The sequence below is a fragment of the Acomys minous genome, assembly GCF_964271855.1.
Source record: "Acomys minous genome assembly, chromosome: 6".
NCBI lineage: Eukaryota > Metazoa > Chordata > Mammalia > Rodentia > Muridae > Acomys > Acomys minous.
Genome location: NC_140487.1, coordinates 67,038,150 through 67,057,403, shown reverse-complemented (window position 1 = coordinate 67,057,403; position 19,254 = coordinate 67,038,150). Strand labels below are relative to the sequence as shown.

Sequence of the window (19,254 nt, the reverse complement as noted above, 5' to 3'; positions counted from 1 at the left end):
AAAATGTAAGTCTAAATAAGTACTAACTTATTACAGAACAAATGTTTTAACAATTGTTGGTATAAGAAGAAATAATGTTTTGAATACATAATTTTGATAATTAAAAAGTATGTTATTAGAATGTTCTTATTCCCAATATAAATATTATTTCTGGTGAGACAAGGATATCCAATATCAGTGATATTCCTTTTTCATTTTTTATTAATTTTGAGACCAGAAAGTAAATGAGAATAAGAATTATAACATTGTTTTTAAATGGCTTTGAAATTAGTGGGGAGGAAAGCATACTACTGCATTAAATTAATAATGATCGTCCTTTAGTCTGTTGCAAGCTGAGAACTGAAAACACTTGCCTTTCTAAGGAGTCGCTACCATTTTCTTTTAATCTTAGCATGAGCATTTCCTTTGCTCATGCCAGAAGTCCTTGAACTCTAGAAGGCCTGTACTGTAGTAAATTGGATTGAGCCTTTGTCATGGAGAAAGTGACACCTTTAGCAGCAAGAATTTCAGGAAGATCAAATTTAAATGTAAATAAATATATCTATACCAGTGTGCATGAATTGAGTAGATCAACAGCATCTACAAAAAGCCCGGCTTGCCTATGCAGTTCTGTATGCTACGGTGGTAAACGTCCCGCTTCAAAGCAAACAGAGGGGTCTGAGGATCAGCATAATCACTTACCCGTGCCAGCTGGGGAGGGAAGGGGGCTGCCATGGCACAAGCAGAGAAAAGAGCCTGTGTTTCTGTAACCGCATGTAAGACCAGTAGCGAATCCAGTGTTAGTTCTTAAAACACTGTGTAGCAGCGGATTCTAACAATAACCAGTGCGTGGTTAGAGAAGGATATTGGGCTCACATTACGAATTTCACTCACCTTTAAATATAAACGTGCTTTAATTTTGTCTCCTTTAGTCAGTTTCCTCCAGGGGCTTGGGTTTCATTTGATTGTCCATCCATAGAATGCCCACATTTAACAACAGGTATATAAATTTGCTCAGCTATGCAAAGGAGACCATGGGGGTCACCTCCAGGCCTTTACACACACAACTGACATTAGACCAACATCAGTTCCTATGATACCCCAAAGGCGTAGGCACTATTGGTTACAATCCCCCCACTAGAAAACAGAAACCTAGCCTTGCAACCAGGGTTAACAGTTCACTCTACAGTGGTTTAAATGACTTCACCTATATAAACACATGTGCATCTGTGTATCTGGCTTCTTTCTAGAGTCTAGAAGTTTCCTGCGGGGGTTAAAGGTACACAGTCCCAGTTCCTTGACTTTAGTTTCCATTACCTTGAGACTAAAGATTGGCTGCGGCTCCCCAGGGTCTGTCCTCATCCGTCCCTTGGGCTCTGCTCACAGGCTGGGCCATCATCATCATTCCTTCCTACCAAAAACTGCATGGTGAAGGATCACAGCACATGGGCTCATGTTAAAATGTCAACTTTAATTGTAAAAATTGGGTTGTTTGGTTTTTTTGTAAATATAGTTATTATCAACCTCTGCACATAACTTGGTTCAGATATATACAGATATGATATACACAGGTGTTACCTTGTACCACGGAAGAATCAATTCAAGAAACATTTACACTTAGTCTCGCGACTGAGCCCAGCTTCCTTCTGGTCTGTAAATAATACACCATTAAAGACACAGAGAGAGGACACACGGGTCTGCAGGAGTACCCAGAGCAAAGCTTACCAATCATCCCTCTGACTTTGTCATATGAGGTAAAGACTTGAAACGAAAATACACTCGGGTTCTCTTATTGCTGTAGCTCTTACGCTGCGGTTCCTACTCAAAATAGGTTTTTACATTTAAGGCAACAGGGACACTATATTAAACAACAACAGCAAAACTAGGAAAACATATTTCCTTGGTTACGTCTACCTCTAACTATTTCTTTTTCAGGAAGGATTATATTCCAGACTTACACAAAATTTAACCAAAAAGTTTTGGGTAAATAAAGGAAGTTAGTTTTCTTTACCCCTGTCCTAAACCCTGGGAGTCAGTCGCACTGGCAGTTCAGGCACACAGAATCTTCCACTGCTAATGGCCAATGTGGGCACAGCAAACCCGAGGCTCATCATTTTTATATATCTCTGCTGAATTTACCCAGATACAATGTCAGTTAGACACATTTGCTCTTTATGGGCTTTTAGCTTTGCAGTTCCATCTATGCACAATTTATCAAACCAAAGTAAACTCGGCAGACTAAGCGGGCACCTGCTGCAAATGCAAAGCCTCCGTTGCAAACCTTTCAGAAGTTAAAATCACCATGGTTCTAAGAGACCGCACTATGCTGAAATTCTAGAATAAATTCTAAACAATGAAAGCAGAGTTTTACTTTTCCCGTCTTCATTTCTCTATATAGCACCAAAGAGTTCCTATTCCTTTCCTAAATTTACAGTATCACCCAACTTCCAGCTGCTAAAATGAATTAAAGTGCCAGTTAGAACACTCCGCCCCATTCCTCTCCCTCTCCGTCGACCGAGAGGGAGCAGTCACTGGAGGACCACCTACCCTCTCTGTCCTAGAGCGTCACCCAAGGTTACTGTCTCCGCTCCCCGCCCCCTCGTCCTTCCCAGGCCAGCTGACTTCATCCCCTGCTGGAACACCGCACAGAGCCATGCTCATACGGCACACACCGCCACGGACAGTGACGCAGCTAAGGGCCTCAGCGGCTATCAAACTAGAAAGCTGCCCAGCTCTTCTTCCATTATAACTCTGCAACCCCTTTCCATTTCAACAATTCAGTAGTCAACTCATCACTCAGTAAAACACTGGTATAAAAAATAAACTTCCATTTCTCGTAGGAAAAACATTACCTTAATTCACAGTCTTTTCCCCCACAGCACTCAGTACACTTCAGTAGCTCCTGGGAACAGAGGTATATTTGCAATATAGTGGAATAGTCAAACCTATGTCTTGGGTATAAAGGAGCCCTTTAACTCCTCCCCTCCCCTACCTGAATCAGAAAAGGGTTTTCGTGAAATGAGAAGGGATGAAGTTGGACCTGCTGAGGTAAAGCCCATAGGTCTCCAGGATCCCAACCATGGGGTACAACTACGAGCTAGGAGGGAGAGATGGGACAGCTCTCAGAGTCACAGCCCACTAACCCGGAAGCCTAACAAGAAGACAGACCTGTTGCGTCCTCCCTACGAGATTCCTGTCAGTTTTCAAACTCTTCTCAAGATAAGGCAAGTTCGCTGTGAAACAGCATTGTCTTACGGCTCAGCCTGTTCTGCAAGGACCACGACACTGGCCTACAGAGAGCATCGCAGTCCACTCTCTGGCTGCGCGGTTTGAGGAAAAAGACAGTTCCTGAGTCCCTGCATCTCCAGGCGGCTGGGGCCTTTGCCACCAGAGGCTAATTCACCACCAGCCTTTGGAGAAGTGTCCCTGCAAGCCCCAGTGGAAGGCCGAGTTCATGTCACCTTCGCACTGCATTGACAGGCTTTCAGTGCCTAAGACAGAGCAGGCTGGGCCCCTTGCCTCCAGGAATGGAGACAGCCATTAGCTATGACTAAGTTTACCTTTATCATCTAGCTGAGATATATTGGGTAATTATGTATGTGAGGTTTCCTCCCACGAAGCGTTTGGCACCCCTGTATCTGAGCGTCGCTCTCACCTTTCCTGTGGTTGCCTAACTTCTATCACAGCGATGAAACCAGCTTCTCTCCCGAAGCCTGAGTGCGTGGGAGGCGTGGGAGCAAATGCCTCCTGTCACACTGTACTCCTGACTGACTGGACCATATGGGCCCACGCAGGACGCTGACCCTGGATCCATGCCCAGCACTGGGAAGGCTTCCTGTGTAAAGCCAAAGCTAATACCAGGCAATGGCTTGGCCTTCCTCTGCAGACTGGTAGGAGATAAGCTCTGCTATTTTTACTCTTTCTGAGGAAAGAGTCCTGAGCCAGGCAGCAACTAGCTGTGACTTACCATCTGCTGATGAAACTGAAAACATCCACTTTAAGAGCTTTTGTTCTACCTAGTGGGTTATACTTAATATAGATGTCCATGAACGCCAGCCTTCGGGCCCCTTGAGGACTGCTGCCTTTGGATTGCTTCTAAGTGAAGAATGACTGGGTAGCCTGCAATGCAAGTCAGCAAGTGCTTCCGGGTTAGCACACGGTTCACAGCACGGGACAGATCGGGGCTAGGGCTCTGCCAACTTAGACAGGGATCCGACGAGCGTGACCAGCAGAGTGGCAGGACCCACATTGGAGTTTTTAGCCTTGTTTCTAGAGGCTAGTGGTAATTTTTTTTTAAATGCCCATCTCTGCTAATTGTCAGAAAACTGTAAAGGATGTGAACTAACTTCTTCCAAATAAAGCCAGATGGATTTTCAGAAAGTATTTCGAGAACGGCAGGAAAGCACATCCTACAGCTCCTATTTCCCTTTATAGGAAAGTCACAGCATAGCATGCAGGCTTGCAGCTGCTAACTGCCACTGTGGGACTTCACAGTGCCACAGATTGGGACATCCTCTGTGGCTGGTAAATGGAGGCAAAGGATGCAGTGATGCTGGCATACACATTACATGGCCACACAGATGCCTGGTGCCGGGTTCTGGCCCCAGGAGGAAGCTGACAAGGTAGAGAAGGACTGAAGGAAATATTGAACAAGTTCTGCTGTGGGTCAGCCCAGAACCTGTGACTTAGCACAGCTGCTTAGTTAAAAAGGACCCCAAGACCCCACCTCACAAAGGACAACCTTTCTCACCCTTGCTACCTTTACATCAGCGCGACTCAGCTCACAGCTACTGTAGCACAGCAGTGTTGGCATGCTTTCAAGGCTCCGGGGAGGCCCTCAGAAATGGGCTCTTCAAGAAACTGAATTCTAAAGAAAGAGTCTTCTAGTTCCCTAGAAGCAACAGCCCCCCCCCCCCCCTTTTACCCTGCTCCTGTCTCTATGGTCTCTACCCTTGAGTCTAAGGGAAGTGTTGCCAGGTGGTCCCTGCTCAGCTCTGAGGCATATAAGGTAGCTAGAAAGACCAAGCGGGTGAACCGTCAGCCACTGAGCACAGCTGTGGTTTTTGTAAACATTATGTTACTGGAATGAAGGCTAAACCCACATTGCAGAGGAGAAAAATCTATTAGCTGGAACAGTTTATGTCGATGCCTTAAACTTATTTATCTATTTACAGAAAAGATGTTACCCTGACTCATCAGTGTCTATTCGCATTTACACACACACACACACACACACACACAAATCTCTTCATTCTTGAGTTCTTTATCAAGGAGCTACAGCAAAAATACTTGAGTTAAGCAATAACCCTCAAGAACTAGAATTGATCTAAGAGGCATGGCCCCTCCATTTGACATTCTCTTTACTGTGGACATCAACCCGGCTGCTCTTTGGCTGTGGACATGGACATTTGATGGCTAGCTAGCTAGTCAGATTAACAAAGGCAGGCAGGAAGGGCACAGGAGAAATCATTACCAAAATTTCAAAATCCTTAAGGAAACTACCATTGGAACTGGCTTTCTGAATATGGTTAACAACTAACTGCCCTCCCAGCTAGTCCACAAATCAAAAGCATCCCAGCCCCAGAGAACAAGGTGGCTACAGGCCCCAGCCCAGCCCAAAGGAAGCAGGCATGGCTGTTAGCCTGGGATTTCCAGCTATCCTTTTGGCAGGGGAGGCACTGGTATATTTTCCCTGTCAAATCTGTAGGTCTGTAGATTCAATTGCTTTGCCTAAGGAATGTCGTGAGAGCTTCAAACAGGTTAATAGACCTGTTAACCTCATACCCTGACATCTCAGATCGACCAGTTCGGACCCTGGCTACACTTCAGAATTCATCAGAATTCTGCATCCCTCCAGAGAGCTCTGAGAGACACTGGCGAGCTCTTCCCTTACCTGTCTGAACCTTTTAGTCCAAGAGGACATTGGGCCCTTAAGAGATACTCAAATGTCAAATGAATTTGATTATAAACTCCAGGGTCAATACCACCCTTCAGAACTGACCAAGGGGACTGGACTATAGTGTGGAGGGGGTGGGGAGGAGTAATTGTAACCCATAGCTTACTCATGCCCTTACTTTAGGAAGGATTTCAAGGATTCATTCTAGTTTTCAACCTTTCCCTGCCATTCTGTCAGAAACATGTTTTCCTCCTCTGTGGTCCCTCTATTCCAGTGAACCAAGATACATACTTGCCCTATGACAAATAGGCAATCCTAACCTGACTCCTAGCTAACTTGGTGACCTTGCAAGGCCATCTGGTTAGTTTCTGTTTTCAGGCAGATGAACATCTAAGGCCACACTAGGACACGTGGTCATCTTATTCTTGTATGCAACAAGGGACAGGAGACACAGATTTTTCTAACAGGTCATCCCAGAATTTGACTCACTCTGACCAACAGAACTCCTAAGACTAAACCCAAAGAAGCAACAGTGGAAGACAGTAGATTCCCACGTCCAACTAAAGGCTACGTAACCCAGGCAGTCTCACCACAGCCCCAGAGCTGAGGGCGAGAAAGGAAATGGCAGAAGTTACATGTGTTGGAAAGTACAAATAGTCCTCTTTGTCAACTTAATTAACGCTGAAGCTGCTGAGGGCCTGGGGTGCACTCCAGGCTCCTGTCACCCCCGTCAGTGTCTCACCACCAGTCCTGTTACTCTGCCTATGGACAACAGGGGTTATCGATGACCAGCATGACATCAATGCCGTAGGCCTCCAGCAGGTCCATGAGAAAGCTCCTGTCTCCCTGGGGATCCAGTCCCATGCCTCGGGCGTGCTCGGCTGTTAGAGTTTTGTCTTGACTAGCCGACACCTCCAACAGAGTCTGAAAAATCCGGTTGTTTTGCTCTAGGAAAAACCTGTGTTTCCAAGACAGGAGAGGGAGAGAAGACAAGACAAAAAGCTCATCTAGATAACCCGAGCATCCAGAGCCCAGTCAGTGCTGGGTAGTACCCTTCTACAAGCCCGCCAAGCTAACTGTAACAAGCTTCAGAGAGGGTGAAAGTTCCGCGGTTACTAGAGTGCGGACTGCAGCATCATAGAGAGAGCTGTGTGGGTGGCGGCTCCACTGCTGCTCTCCTGTTTTAAACATGGCCTCCCAGGGAAAGGAAGGAGGGGTCTGTGACCATGCTATAAAGTGAGTGAGTGAATGAATGAATAAATAAATAAATAAATAAATAAATAAATAAATAGGGAAAATGTCAGAATGCAAGTGCTAAAAAAGAAAAAGGAAATGTAAACTACTAATAAAGCCCAATTTTAATAAGTAGAAGAAGCTGTGGGAGTTATTGTTATTTTAGATATAATTATAAATAAATTCTGAGTTACATGATTAAAAAAACCACAGCCTCCTGGAGAGGCTCCATAGAGAGGCTCTATGCCTGTATGTAATCGTTGGAAGAGAGTGAAGACACTGGACCTGATAATGCAGCTCTGAGACCAAGATTTCAGGTAAGAGACCGAAATGCACATTTTACAAGGCCCCAACTGGACCATGACAATTGGCAGCCAACAGGCATTGCTGGAGGGCACAGGATTCTGTGCTGGCTTTGCAGCCCTAGGTCACTGATGCTGTACCCAGAAAAGGAGAGCTTAGGGTCCTGGAGTAGGCACAGGCAGTTCTGAAGGCAGCAGTGCAAAAAAAAGGGAAGTAAGCCACACACCCACTTAGAATGGCACAGCGCACAGCACTCTGGGTGTTTGCCCTCTTTGGGAGGGTTGTCTGGAGGAAGAGTATGCATAAAGCAGGATTCAGAGTCATAGCTTAGGAAGGCATTAGCTCAGCCATGCTGTGTAGGGCTTCTGGGGCTTCAAGAGCCACACCAAAGTGGCTTAAAAAGACCGTGTGTCTGCCCAGACTCACAGTATGCATGCATCAGAAAGCAGACCCCCCATCCAAAGTAAACCTCCGGAGATGCCCTCATCAAAGCTAGGAACTCGCCAGGAGGTTTGTTTCTACTTCAATCACGGTTCCGCCCTAATTTTCAAACAGCTTCTTGTGGTTGCCCAGTGCAGTGGGCGCTGGAAGGAGCTGGCCCTTTCCCTGGCTACCAGATCTGGAGAAGAAGAGATTACACTCGATTCAAGGATTGAGGTGTCAGACGATCTCATAATACTCAGCACAAGGAACTGGTTTTTCAGAAGAAGCAATGACCGAGAGGGTGGAGAGATGGACAGCTATGTGGTGACATTCTGGATGCAAGTGTTCAGCAAGATGCATGTGCAGGGTCCCCATTTTCTCTTGGACCTATCCTTGTCTCTTCAGCCACTCTGGGTTCACCCCGATGGCTTCGCAGGACTCAGGTTAGCTCTAAGGACAGAGCCCTGAGAGCCCTGCCAATAATAAAGGGCACCCTACACTGCAGTGGTGGCTTGCATAGGACGGAAGGCACATTGTCCACAGCAGTCAGTACTGAAAGAGTTTCTGGAGCCCCACAGCTGCTGCCCACTCACAGCACAAAAAGGTCCTCTTCACAAGGGTTGTAGTCTCCTTCAACTTCCTGGGAGTACAGCAGCATCTGCCTGTGGGAAGGGAGAAGACCATCAGACTAGTGGCTACTGCATCCAAGAACATGACTGGTGGCAACCAAGCATCAACAATGGCCGTTACCTCTCAGGAAGCAGCACCGGGCAGAGTTGGTCCCAGGCCAGAGGCAGAGAAAAGAAGGAACAAAGTGTGTGCTCACACAAACCCAGGATCGATGGCCCATTTTGCCAGTGGTTTCCCCTCACCCCACCCTTAGTCAAGTGACTGACTTGCCTGATTGTCCCCTCAATGGTGACTGTATGCTAATCTTGTAGGATAAACAGTTGGGAGTGACAAGGGACAGTGCATACACAAGGTGCCTAATGGATCCATACCGCACAGATGCTCAGCAAAGGTCTTTGGGGTGTTTCTGTAAGCTAGTGTGACTGTTCCCTCACATTCTCAAACCCATCAGTGTGTCGGCTACCCTGCAGTGAGGGCAGTGTGGAGGGGCATGTGTCTGCTACCCTGCAGTGAGGGCAGCATGGAGGGGCGTGTGTCTGCTACCCTGCAGTGAGGGCAGCGTGGAGGGGCTTGTGTCTGCTACCCTGCAGTGAGGGCAGCGTGGAGGGGCATGTGTCTGCTATCCTGCAGTGAGGGCAGCGTGGAGGGCGCCAGCCCCTTCAAGCACAGATCTCCTCTTGATTCCCAGTGGTTAGGAAGTAGTAGCAGGATAAACTTCTCACAGGACCATCCTGAATAGGATGTGCCCTTCGAGGCCCTGGGCCCTTTTAGCACAGCACTGGCTGGGCTGCACTCACTGGCCCACAGGGCACGGGTGTGGCCGACCTGCGGTTCTCACCTCTGCTCATTGAGCCGACGGTACTTCTCCCTGTCCGCACTGTTGATCTTCAGCAGGGGCTGCAGGTGGTCGTGGTGTGTCTTTACGTTCTGGTTGTCCACGTAGACGTCGTACAGCTCCCGCTTCTCCTCAAATATCTTCTCTGTGGTGCCTGCGGAGCCCAGGGTTAGTGAGGTAAGAACCCCAAGGGGCCACGAAGAAAGCCAGCCCAACCCTACTACTGAGTCAAGCAGCCATGGGTATCTATTTCTAAGAGGAGGAGGGTTTGGACACGGGAGAGTCGGGGAGGGCCCCGTACTCACAGGCTACATAGGACACCTCAACTTCAAGGCTCTCGATGTCAGCCACATTCACATAGAAGAAAGGCTTAGACTCGGGGATGGTGCCCCCAATGCCGGGCAGAGAGACATTGGCCAGACAGCAGCAACAGTACACTGTAAGAGGGGACGACAGATGTGAGGGATTTTTCCCTTCTATTCCTTCTCCTCCACCCAAGACCGAGCAGGCCAATAACACGGAACAGTTGACTTACATGGGAGCTGCTACATTCTGTTGCTTGGTCTTGCCAAACCCCCTATGGAAGATTGGTCCTTAATTCAATAGCATTGAGAGATGTAGGATCTTTAAGATGGAATTAAGTCCCAGAGGCACTACCCTTAAAGGCAGTTTACTGCACTCTGGAGACAATGAGTCAGTTATCTCTAAAGCATACTATAGAGTACGTCGGCTTCCTCCCCCACGCTACTCTTCAAAAGATGACCAAATCCCAGCATCATTCTCTTGGACTTTCAGCGCTATGAGCCCAAACAAACCTCTTATGAATTCCCAGCCTCCAGTGTTCAGCTAGGCCAGTGGGACGTCTTCTCAGAAGCTGAAGAAGGCTTTGTTTGTGCTACTTATCCTATCACTAGGTGGTCTACAAAAAAATCTTTGCGGGCCCCACTGCAGGACCTGGTACCCTAAAGTTCTCATCAGCAATTTACCACCAAATAGATGTTTTCTGAATTTCTCTGTTGGGCCTGACTGGCCTTCCACCTCGTCAAGGTGCTGGCCTGCTGGAAGCTCCCATCCTCCGGTCTTCCTCCTTTTACGGTCTCCTTTAGTCTCCTGTCCTTGCCCCACTATTGGCCAACCTCTTACACCTTCATTCCTCACTCTCCCTCCAGGTGATGCCGTCACCCCAAGGTTATTACAAAGGCTTTATGCCACTCTCGGACCTTCCTCTCCAGCCCAGCTGTTCCCTAGAGGTCCTGACCCAATCACACAAGCACCTGGTGCACACCTCCCTAGAAACGTCTCAAGCAGCACACACCCATCCTGTCCCAAGTTGCCCCACCACCAAACCAACTAACTCCTCACCGCTCCTTGGTCCCCCCTCCCCATCATCCTTGTCACCATAGACGCTTCCTCAACTATACCCCTGCATACTTCAGCCAACCCGATCCAGTTTACTCTTACCTAAAATCCATCATCTCTACTTCAACCCAGAGCCTTAGCTCTGCCTAAGATACTAAGGTGACAGCCCATCCGTCTTCATTGCCTCTAGACTCCACAGTCTAAAGTCCAGATCTCATCAGAATCTTGGATCCCGCCGCTCTTCTAAACTTGATCAACAACGGAAGGGCTAGAGCACATGCACTGGGCCCTCGGGAAGAGCCTCCCCTCCTGGGGCTCTGGGTTACCTCTGTAGCACACGACGCCCACGGGTGGAGGAGAAAATATCAGAATGCGCTTTCGGAGTAAGGCAAACTTCCAAAGGATGAGGATCTGTTCTCCGAAGAACTTAATGAACTGGGACATGCAGCCAGCCGGGTGTGTGATCTGGAAACAGACAAGGGCAGGGTGGACAGCCTGTTAGAGGGCACCACTGTCAAACGGCATTCCGTAAAAACACCAAGTACCATCAAGCATTAAGAGAGTTTCTTCCACAACAAAATGGTTAGTGGATGCTTTAGACTGGATTTGTCTGATGCATCAGCTCCCCTGCCATAAGTCTGAATTTAAGGACTATAAACACTTTATGCTAGAGAGAAATGCAGAGGAAACGGCTAACTTATTATTATTTAAGAGAGAGAGAGAAAGCTCAGCGATTCAGCGTGCTTATGGTACAGTGACAGCAGGAGTTCAGATAACAGCAGCCACATAACAGCATCCCACAAACATCTGCAGCTCCTGATCCAAGCTCTCTTCTGGCTATGTGTGTGTGCATGTGTGCGTGCGTTGTGTGATACACAGGTGCACAGACAAACACACACAACAAAACTACCCCTTCAAGGGATCCAAGCTCTCTTCTGGCTGTGTGTGTGTGTGTGTGTGTGTGTGTGTGTGTGTGTGTGTGTGTGTCACATGTGCATAGACACACACATAAAATTACTATACGGCATGCCTTCAACACAAAAACCCTGAGCATTGTAAGTAAGAAAATGATGAGCAAACAGTCTGAAATTGGTTTTCCAAGTATTCAGGGACCTGGGGACAAGTGCACAGCAAGGCACCTGCAGTGGTTACAGGCAGGGAGCGTCCAACGGTCTCACGACTGCCTCTGGTATATTTCAATTCTAACCAATGTCCTTTGAATGCTAACTGCAGGGAGCCCTGCTCCCCGAGGGCTACCTTCTGGAAGGACTGTAAGATGAGCTCAGAAGGGCTCAGAAGATAAGCTTGGAAAACTGCCTCTGTCAACTACTAATAGGGAAACCTGGGAAAGTGAGCCAGCATTTCCAGTCAGTTTTCCTAGTCTATAAAATGGGGAGACCAGGCCATGCGTTACCTCACTCAGCTTGGGATCACCTGAGCCAAACCGTGAATGACTTACAGCTGGCAATAGCCCAGGCATAGAGAACACTAGTGTCACTGGCAGAATAGAGGCTTTAAGGCAGAGCCTCTGAGTACTTCAGAAAGCCACTCTGATGCTTAACTGTTGGCATAAGTGTTCACCTGCCGTAAAAAAAGTAGGCCAGAGCGGTTCTGAAGACAGGCAGGTACCCTCAAGTACACACTGAGTTTAACAGGCTGAGAGCTGTGGAGGGAACCCAAGTATTAAGACAGCCCTGGGGCAGCCCCTGCATTCAACCTCCAAATCTGCTGCTTCAATCTCCAAAGCTTCGACGGGACTCCCTGGGAGAGGAATTTTCCTTTCCCAAGCAACCTACCACCTCCATCCTGACACCATAATCCACCAGCACCATGCTGCATGCAAGGCCACACCCTCCACTGAGCATGCTTGCTGTGACTCTTGGCCTGTTTCCTGTTCTTCAATCACCAGGGAGAGAGGAGCCCAGTGGAGCAAGGCTGCTCGGATCTCTTCAGTCCCTGTCTTTTACCCAGCCAAACAGCAGCCAGGCGAGAGCGGAGCCAGAGAACAGCCCGTTCCTCCTGACTTTCCTTCTGCCGTCTCTAGGCCTCTGAGGTGTATGTGCGTGCATTGCACACAGGTCTGATGGGAGTTGGGCACGTGTGTCCTAGAATAAATTAATGTGCTAAATTCTCATCTCCTTTATTTGTTCATTCATGGATGCACATATCTGTAACTAAAAAGTATCTCCTAAGGGACTACTCTGTGCTAAAGTACTGTGTGTTCTAGTTTCAACAGTGAAGGAAGACACTCGGGCCATGACTTCCTGGTAAGCAAAGTGAGTCAAAAAGCAGCTAAAACACAGCCTGAGGAGCCAGCATGGTAAAGGACAGCAACCGCTGGGGGCAAGCGGAAAGGTGCCCCAGTGCATTCTGGTAGATGGTGAAGGCTTCCTGAAGTGATGTCTAAGCTTCAATTTAACAGATGACTCTGAAGGATGCCATTTGGGCAGAAGGATGCGTGTTTATAAAGGCCTGGGAGGAGAGAATGCTAGTGACTCACATATGCAGACCTGTGCCAAGGAAGTCCCAGGAGAGCCGACAAGCAGAACTCTGCACAACCTCTAATGGCTGTTCCCAGACTCGTGAGAGAATAGCCAACCTCACCTTCATCTCGGGATACATGTAGCGGTGGATGGAAGGCAGCCAGTAGACGGGTGGCAAGCTGCCACTACTTCCGGGTCCAGCATGGAGCACCCCTTTCTTGTCTTCATAGAATGCAGCCAGATGAGAGTAATGTCCCGGCATCTCCAGTTGGTGTCTGTGTAACACATATGCACGGTCAACAGCTCGGCCCAGCATCACTGCGTATCTCTCCCCTGAGGGTTAAAGGTCCAGGTGCCCTCAAAACATCTGCACCTGAAGGTTAGGGTCAAGTCCCTCTTTTTCTTTCTTTCCTTTTTTTTTTCCCCCGAGATAGGATTTCTCTTGTAGTCCTGGCTGTCCCAGACTCGCTTTGTAGACCAGGCTGGCCTCGAACTCACAGAGATCCGCTTGCCTCTTCCTCCCGCGTGCTGGGATTGCAGGCGTGCACCACCACACCCAGCTTCACAGAGATCTTTATGCAAAGTTCAAACATGAGGCGTGAACGAAGGGGCTGCTACAATGGAAGAGAGAGAAGCTGAGCCCTCAGTGTCCCAAAGAAAGGAAAATAGCCATGACCGGAGGCCACTGAGGGCTCACACTCCCACACCATCCTCCTGCCCACCAGTCTCATCCTCTGGTCCGGCTAAAAGCCTTGTCCACTGACCCTTGGATGAGAGAATGGCACTGAGGTCCTAGACCACCCGGGCAGTGCAGACTGCTGGCCCAGGTCAAGGCTTTAGGTTTAATGGGAATGTTAAAGGTTGACTTTGGTCCCGCCCCAAAGATAACGCTGGAACCCTGGCCTTTGTCTCGGTACCTGCAAAGGTCACTTTATTTGCATCTTAGGATGCAATTAAAGAAAGGTCTTTTGAGGGAACTCTGATTCTGTGTGGCTTAAAAAGGAGAAATTACACACACACACACACACACACACACACACAGAGAGAGAGAGAGAGACAGAGACAGAGAGAGAGAGAGAGAGAGAGACAGAGACAGAGAGAGAGAGAGAGAGTAATTAGAAAATAATTACTAAAAATAAGTGCCTCTCTCTAATTTTCAGGGGTCTGGCAAGCTTTGATTCAGGAGGCAGACATGTGCTACTAGTGATAAGGGTGCTCAGAGCAGCTGTGTCATTCTCGGAAATGCTCCTGGGCTGGACAGGGAATCCGTGGTGGTTAAGGTCTAGCTGGCTGTTCTGAGCATCAGGGGGTTGTAGGTACTCTTCAGGGAAATGTGTCATGTCTGATAAATAAGTCATGGTCAAAGGTGTTTGAATTCGGATCTGCTCTCCCTTAAAAGCCCATTGAGAGTCTACATATTCTGTCCCCAAACAGGTAAGTTATCCAGGGTAATTTAAATAATGCATCTTCATTTTCTGTTTGCTGATCTGCTACTCAGTTGCTGGTCTTTACTCTGACTATAGTCAACACTGTATTTGGATCAAGACTCTACAGAAAAAGTCAGTACTGAGCCTTTTAGACAAAAAGCTAGAGACAGAGCCAGCTTTTCCTCTAAGTCTGACAACCTGAGTTTGATGCCTGGTCTCACTCCCACAAAGAGAGAGAACTGTGTAGGTGTAAAAAGAAAGCAGCTAATGTCAGGACTCTGGCCTTTGATAGGGCAGCACAGGGCAGTAATAGACAATGTAGGATAGTACACAGGAGCTCGGGGATAAACAGAAATCCACAGTGCAGATCTGACTGCTACCCAGCAGTGTAACACACCGCAGACTGTCTAACAGATCAAGCCGTAACACCAAGAGAAGCCAAGGGTACTAGAGCAATGGAGTACCGGAAGACAAGTTATTTTTCAAAGATGGAGAGATGATGAGGTTATCAATAAGGGCAGGTAAATTTAAAAACTACTGCACTGAAGCGCATGCCAGAGCCGCCATGCTAACTGTGCAAGAGTCCTGCTCTAAATAATGGAGATAAATGACTGAGTGTGTGCTGCCGATACGAAGCCGCTGCTGTGTCAACCAGATCAGGGATTCCCCTGTAGGATCAGTAAAGAGAGACTGGGGCTCTCTGAAGGCCACAGCCCCCTGCAGAGGTCAGGTACATGTGGCTATGCAGATGCCCAGTACAGAGACCCTTGCTGTCCCCACACACACCCTGCATAAATTTGTCCACTGTAAGAGTCAGAGATGCTCTGTCAGCAATCACATTTTATCACTCTGGGCAATTCTGTATTTGTCTGAATAAGTCTGTCACCTGGTTTTTATAGATACAGAATGATCAGGTTTTCCCATTTACAGCTAGTGCAGGGGGAAAGGACCACCACCGGTCTGAAGGCTCTGAGTACAATTTGTGTTAACATGCACACTGCGTCCATCCTCTGACCCAATGAGTCCACCCGTTGGAAATTGCCCTAAAGTAGTATTCATGGATGTAGTTCACCCAGAAGATGCTCCTGTCTATAGATGACATAGGAAACAACATGAAAGCCCAATGACAATGAAATGGTTAAATAAATCAAGAGTTGTGGCATGCCATGAAGCTGCCAAGACTCTCTGTGTGTGTGTGTGTGTGTGTGTGTGTGTGTGTGATGGGAAAAGTCAAAGTTCAACCTCAAGTATGGTTTCTGAAGATGCCATCCTTTTTTTTTTTTTTTTTTTTTGAGCCAACATCTTTCACTGGCCCAGAATCTGCCTAGTAGGCTAGACTTGTGGCCAGTGAGAGCCTCAGGGATCTGTATGTCTCCACTCCCTACCCTACTCAGTTCTGGGACTGCAAGTGCGCACCACCACAGCTGGCATTTCTCTTACGTGGGCTGTAGTGATTGAACTCAGAACTACAACTGGAAAGATATTGAAGGTGACAATTTTAGATGAACTATTACCATATAAGGCTAGGACATCACGAGTCAGAATGAATTGAAGTACAGATTAGGTATTGCAGAAATTAAGTCCAATTAACCTATGTAAAGTTGCTGTCCCACCTGGACCTGACTCTTTTCTTCCCTCATGTCCTATCATCAGAGTCTCGTCTCTGTCGCCTCTAGTCTTCTTTAATCAGCAAGGGAAAACAATATGGAAGCTCTCAAAGCCATGTGAGAGTGAGTGCCGGTACCGCTGAATGAAAAGGGCAAAATGCAAGCAGATAACGTGCTTTCTTTTGTATGAGAGGGAAAACCCTGAGAGTATATATTCATATATATATACACACACATACGTACTTACTTAGCTATCAATTTTGGAAGATATATGAGAAATTAATAGTGATTACTAGGGTTGTTGGGTGGCTATGACAATTGGGGAAATCTGTATTGTTTTGTTTTTTAATTTTTTTCAAGACAGGGTTTCTCTGTGTAGCCTTGGCTGTCTTGAACTTGCCTTGTAGACCAGGCTGGCCTCGAACACACAGAGATTCAGCTGCTCCTACCTCCTTGTGTGCTGGGATTACAGGCATGTGTCACCTGGGAAATCTGTATTTTATCACTGTGGTGGAGACTGCTTTCTTCTGCTAGCATACAGAACCTTCTAGTTTTAGCTGTCCTCACCCTCTCTGGGACTACATGTTCCCAGACGTCCTCCAGCTGGGTATGGCCAGGAGCCAACAACTAGCCTACGGAACGTGTGCAGAAGTAATGTGTTCGAGCTGAGACTTCTGCATCAGTCGCTCTCCTTACTGATGGAAACGGCCGATGGTAACAGGAGTCCCCATCATGCTGGGAGATGGGGACATGGGAGGACCTTGCTCTGGACCTTGCTCCAGGCACCACCTGCACTGGAGCGTTTCTCTCCATCTAGTCTGGGATGATGAGCTAGAAGGCTGCAGTTCTGACTCGTTGGAGCCACTGTACTCTGGGGTCTCCTCTTTGTTACAGTAACTTAGCTTCTATTCTAGCCAAAGCGGAAGTCGGTACCCAGAAAATGAGTTACTGAAGAATCAAAAACCACACTGCGGTGCTGGCTTAGAAGCTGAAGAGGGTGATTAAACCTTCTCTGTGGGGAAGGAGGGGGGAGGATCAGGGGGAGGGATGTGTGAGGGGGCTGCGATCAGGATTAATTAATGGAGAAGAAGAGCTGTTCAGAAAGAGAAAGCAGGTCATCTCTGTAAAATCCAGTGATTTAGATCTCATGAGGCTGGGAAAGGCAACTCCTCTGTAGTACCCCAAAGCAGCTGGGACTCTTGCTCACTCCAAAGCACTCTTGGGCAGACCAAGAGTTAGACTGTAAGGGTAAAATGTAAAATACAGGAAGTTAGCATGAGAATGAAGGAGAGGAGGGTGGGCGGAGTCAGACTGTAAAGATAAAAATGTAAGATACAGGAAGTTATCATGAGAATGAGGAAGAGGAGGCTGTGCAAAAGACAAGGACTAGCTTAGATCGCCAACTTAAACGACGACCCAGGTGGGCTGGAAGGTGGCTCAGTCACTAAGAGCAATCCACGCCCAGTCAAGATGACTGCAGCCGACATCCCAGTGCCCATGTAGAAAGCTAGCATCCCATGCAATTGTAAATTAAAAGGCCAGCTAGGATACAACAAGACACTACCTCAAAATGAATAAGAGAATGAATAACGCCTAGGATAAAGTAGTTTATACACAGTATCAATGCCAAGGACATACACACACACTATACATATACACTTAGAGTATGTTGTATACATGACACACAGGTTTTGCTATGTTGCTACTAATATAAACTGAAAGCCTTTATTTCCTGGGCTAAAAAGCACCACTATGCTTGGTTGTCAAGTGTATTTTATCAAAGCACACATCATATATGTATCAGAAAACAGACTAAAATTTTAAGTGCTACCAGGACTAGAGAAAAAAAATTCCCCAGCAATGTTTGAGATTTAATTAGGTTACCTGCAGAATTTTATATATATATATATTATATATACATATATATTATATATACATATATTATATATAACAACTAATAATCTTTCTGCTTCTATTACATCTTCTCCTACTACCCCAAATAATAAATGATTTGACATAAGACAAATATTAAAGTCTGCCTGCCTACCTGGGAAAAAAGGTAAGTATAGCAGCTAAGTGTAAACAAAGACAATGTCCATATCTGATTAAAATATATTTGATTAAAAAGTGTTGAGAGTATTAGTGAAAACTGAAAATAAACATCTTCCCAAGCTTTCATTATAGGATAAAGAATTACCTTATAATATGTTAACTGAAAGGAGCATCACCTGATGCTTGACTCAGAGCCACGGATGCTGTGGGAAAGACACCCGTGGCCCTGGTCCACAGCCTGCATCTCCAGGGACTCAGTGCACAGGGACGAGCTGCCGGATCCTGCTGCTACCCCCAACATACAGCAGCCACCCGTGGAAACCACTTACCGAACCTGGTTCTCCAGAAAGTGCATGTAGCGGTAAAGCAGGGTGTAGGACGGAGAGAGGACACCCACAGACTTCATCCGCGCACCGCGCTCCAGCTCGCTCTCCACAGGCATGTTGGCAAAGCAGGCCAGGCCAAAGAAGGGGCCCTTCCGAAAATAGCTGAAACAGACCAAATATGCACTGTGGCTCCTGTTCACGAAGATGACACTCCTTTGTATTTTTTGTTTTGTTTTGTTTTGTTTTTATTTTGCAATGCAATCTCAGCCCAAACACCCATGTTCAGAGCTCCAGGTAAAGTCTGGCCATAAAAGAAGTCATTCAGTCTCCCAGGGAGCGGCCAAGGCTCCAAGACTCCACAGCTTGCCCTCCCAGAGTCAAAGGCTAGAGTTAGTATGTGGGCTCTGCAAGCTCAAATGGCCACAGCCAGAGCCACAACTAAAGGCTTCAATGAGAGAACCAGAACCAGACTCTTTTGGAACTCACTGTTTTCTTGGCATAAACCCCAATTCTCTCAGTCCCTTGGCTTCAGGCAGCTCCAACGCAGCTGACATTTCACTTCCTTCCCCTTTACACACTTGGCTCAGCCGTGGCTTCGGCCCAATGCAGAGATTAAAGCTACCAATCCTCCTTAAGGCATATCCATTGGCTTCTCGAAAATCTCACCACCCACCGTTTACACATTATTAAAACTGTCCTGC

The 19,254-nt window shown here is 47.1% G+C and overlaps 1 protein-coding gene across 1 annotated transcript in view; it reads right to left on the bottom strand.

Annotated features, from left to right (window-relative positions):
- Window positions 1–1,430: 1,430 nt before the first annotated feature.
- Window positions 1,431–19,254, bottom strand: part of DENND11 (DENN domain containing 11) — a 29,812-nt gene continuing 11,988 nt past the window's right edge. Inside the window, exons 3-9 of the mRNA XM_084785817.1 lie at window positions 18,557–18,715; window positions 13,263–13,416; window positions 10,985–11,123; window positions 9,605–9,736; window positions 9,303–9,453; window positions 8,428–8,496; window positions 1,431–6,833 (exon numbers count right to left, since the gene is read on the bottom strand). Coding sequence (XP_084641943.1) covers window positions 6,638–6,833; window positions 8,428–8,496; window positions 9,303–9,453; window positions 9,605–9,736; window positions 10,985–11,123; window positions 13,263–13,416; window positions 18,557–18,715 — 1,000 coding nt within the window. The 3' untranslated portion in view covers window positions 1,431–6,637. The remainder of the gene's footprint in view (window positions 6,834–8,427; window positions 8,497–9,302; window positions 9,454–9,604; window positions 9,737–10,984; window positions 11,124–13,262; window positions 13,417–18,556; window positions 18,716–19,254) is intronic.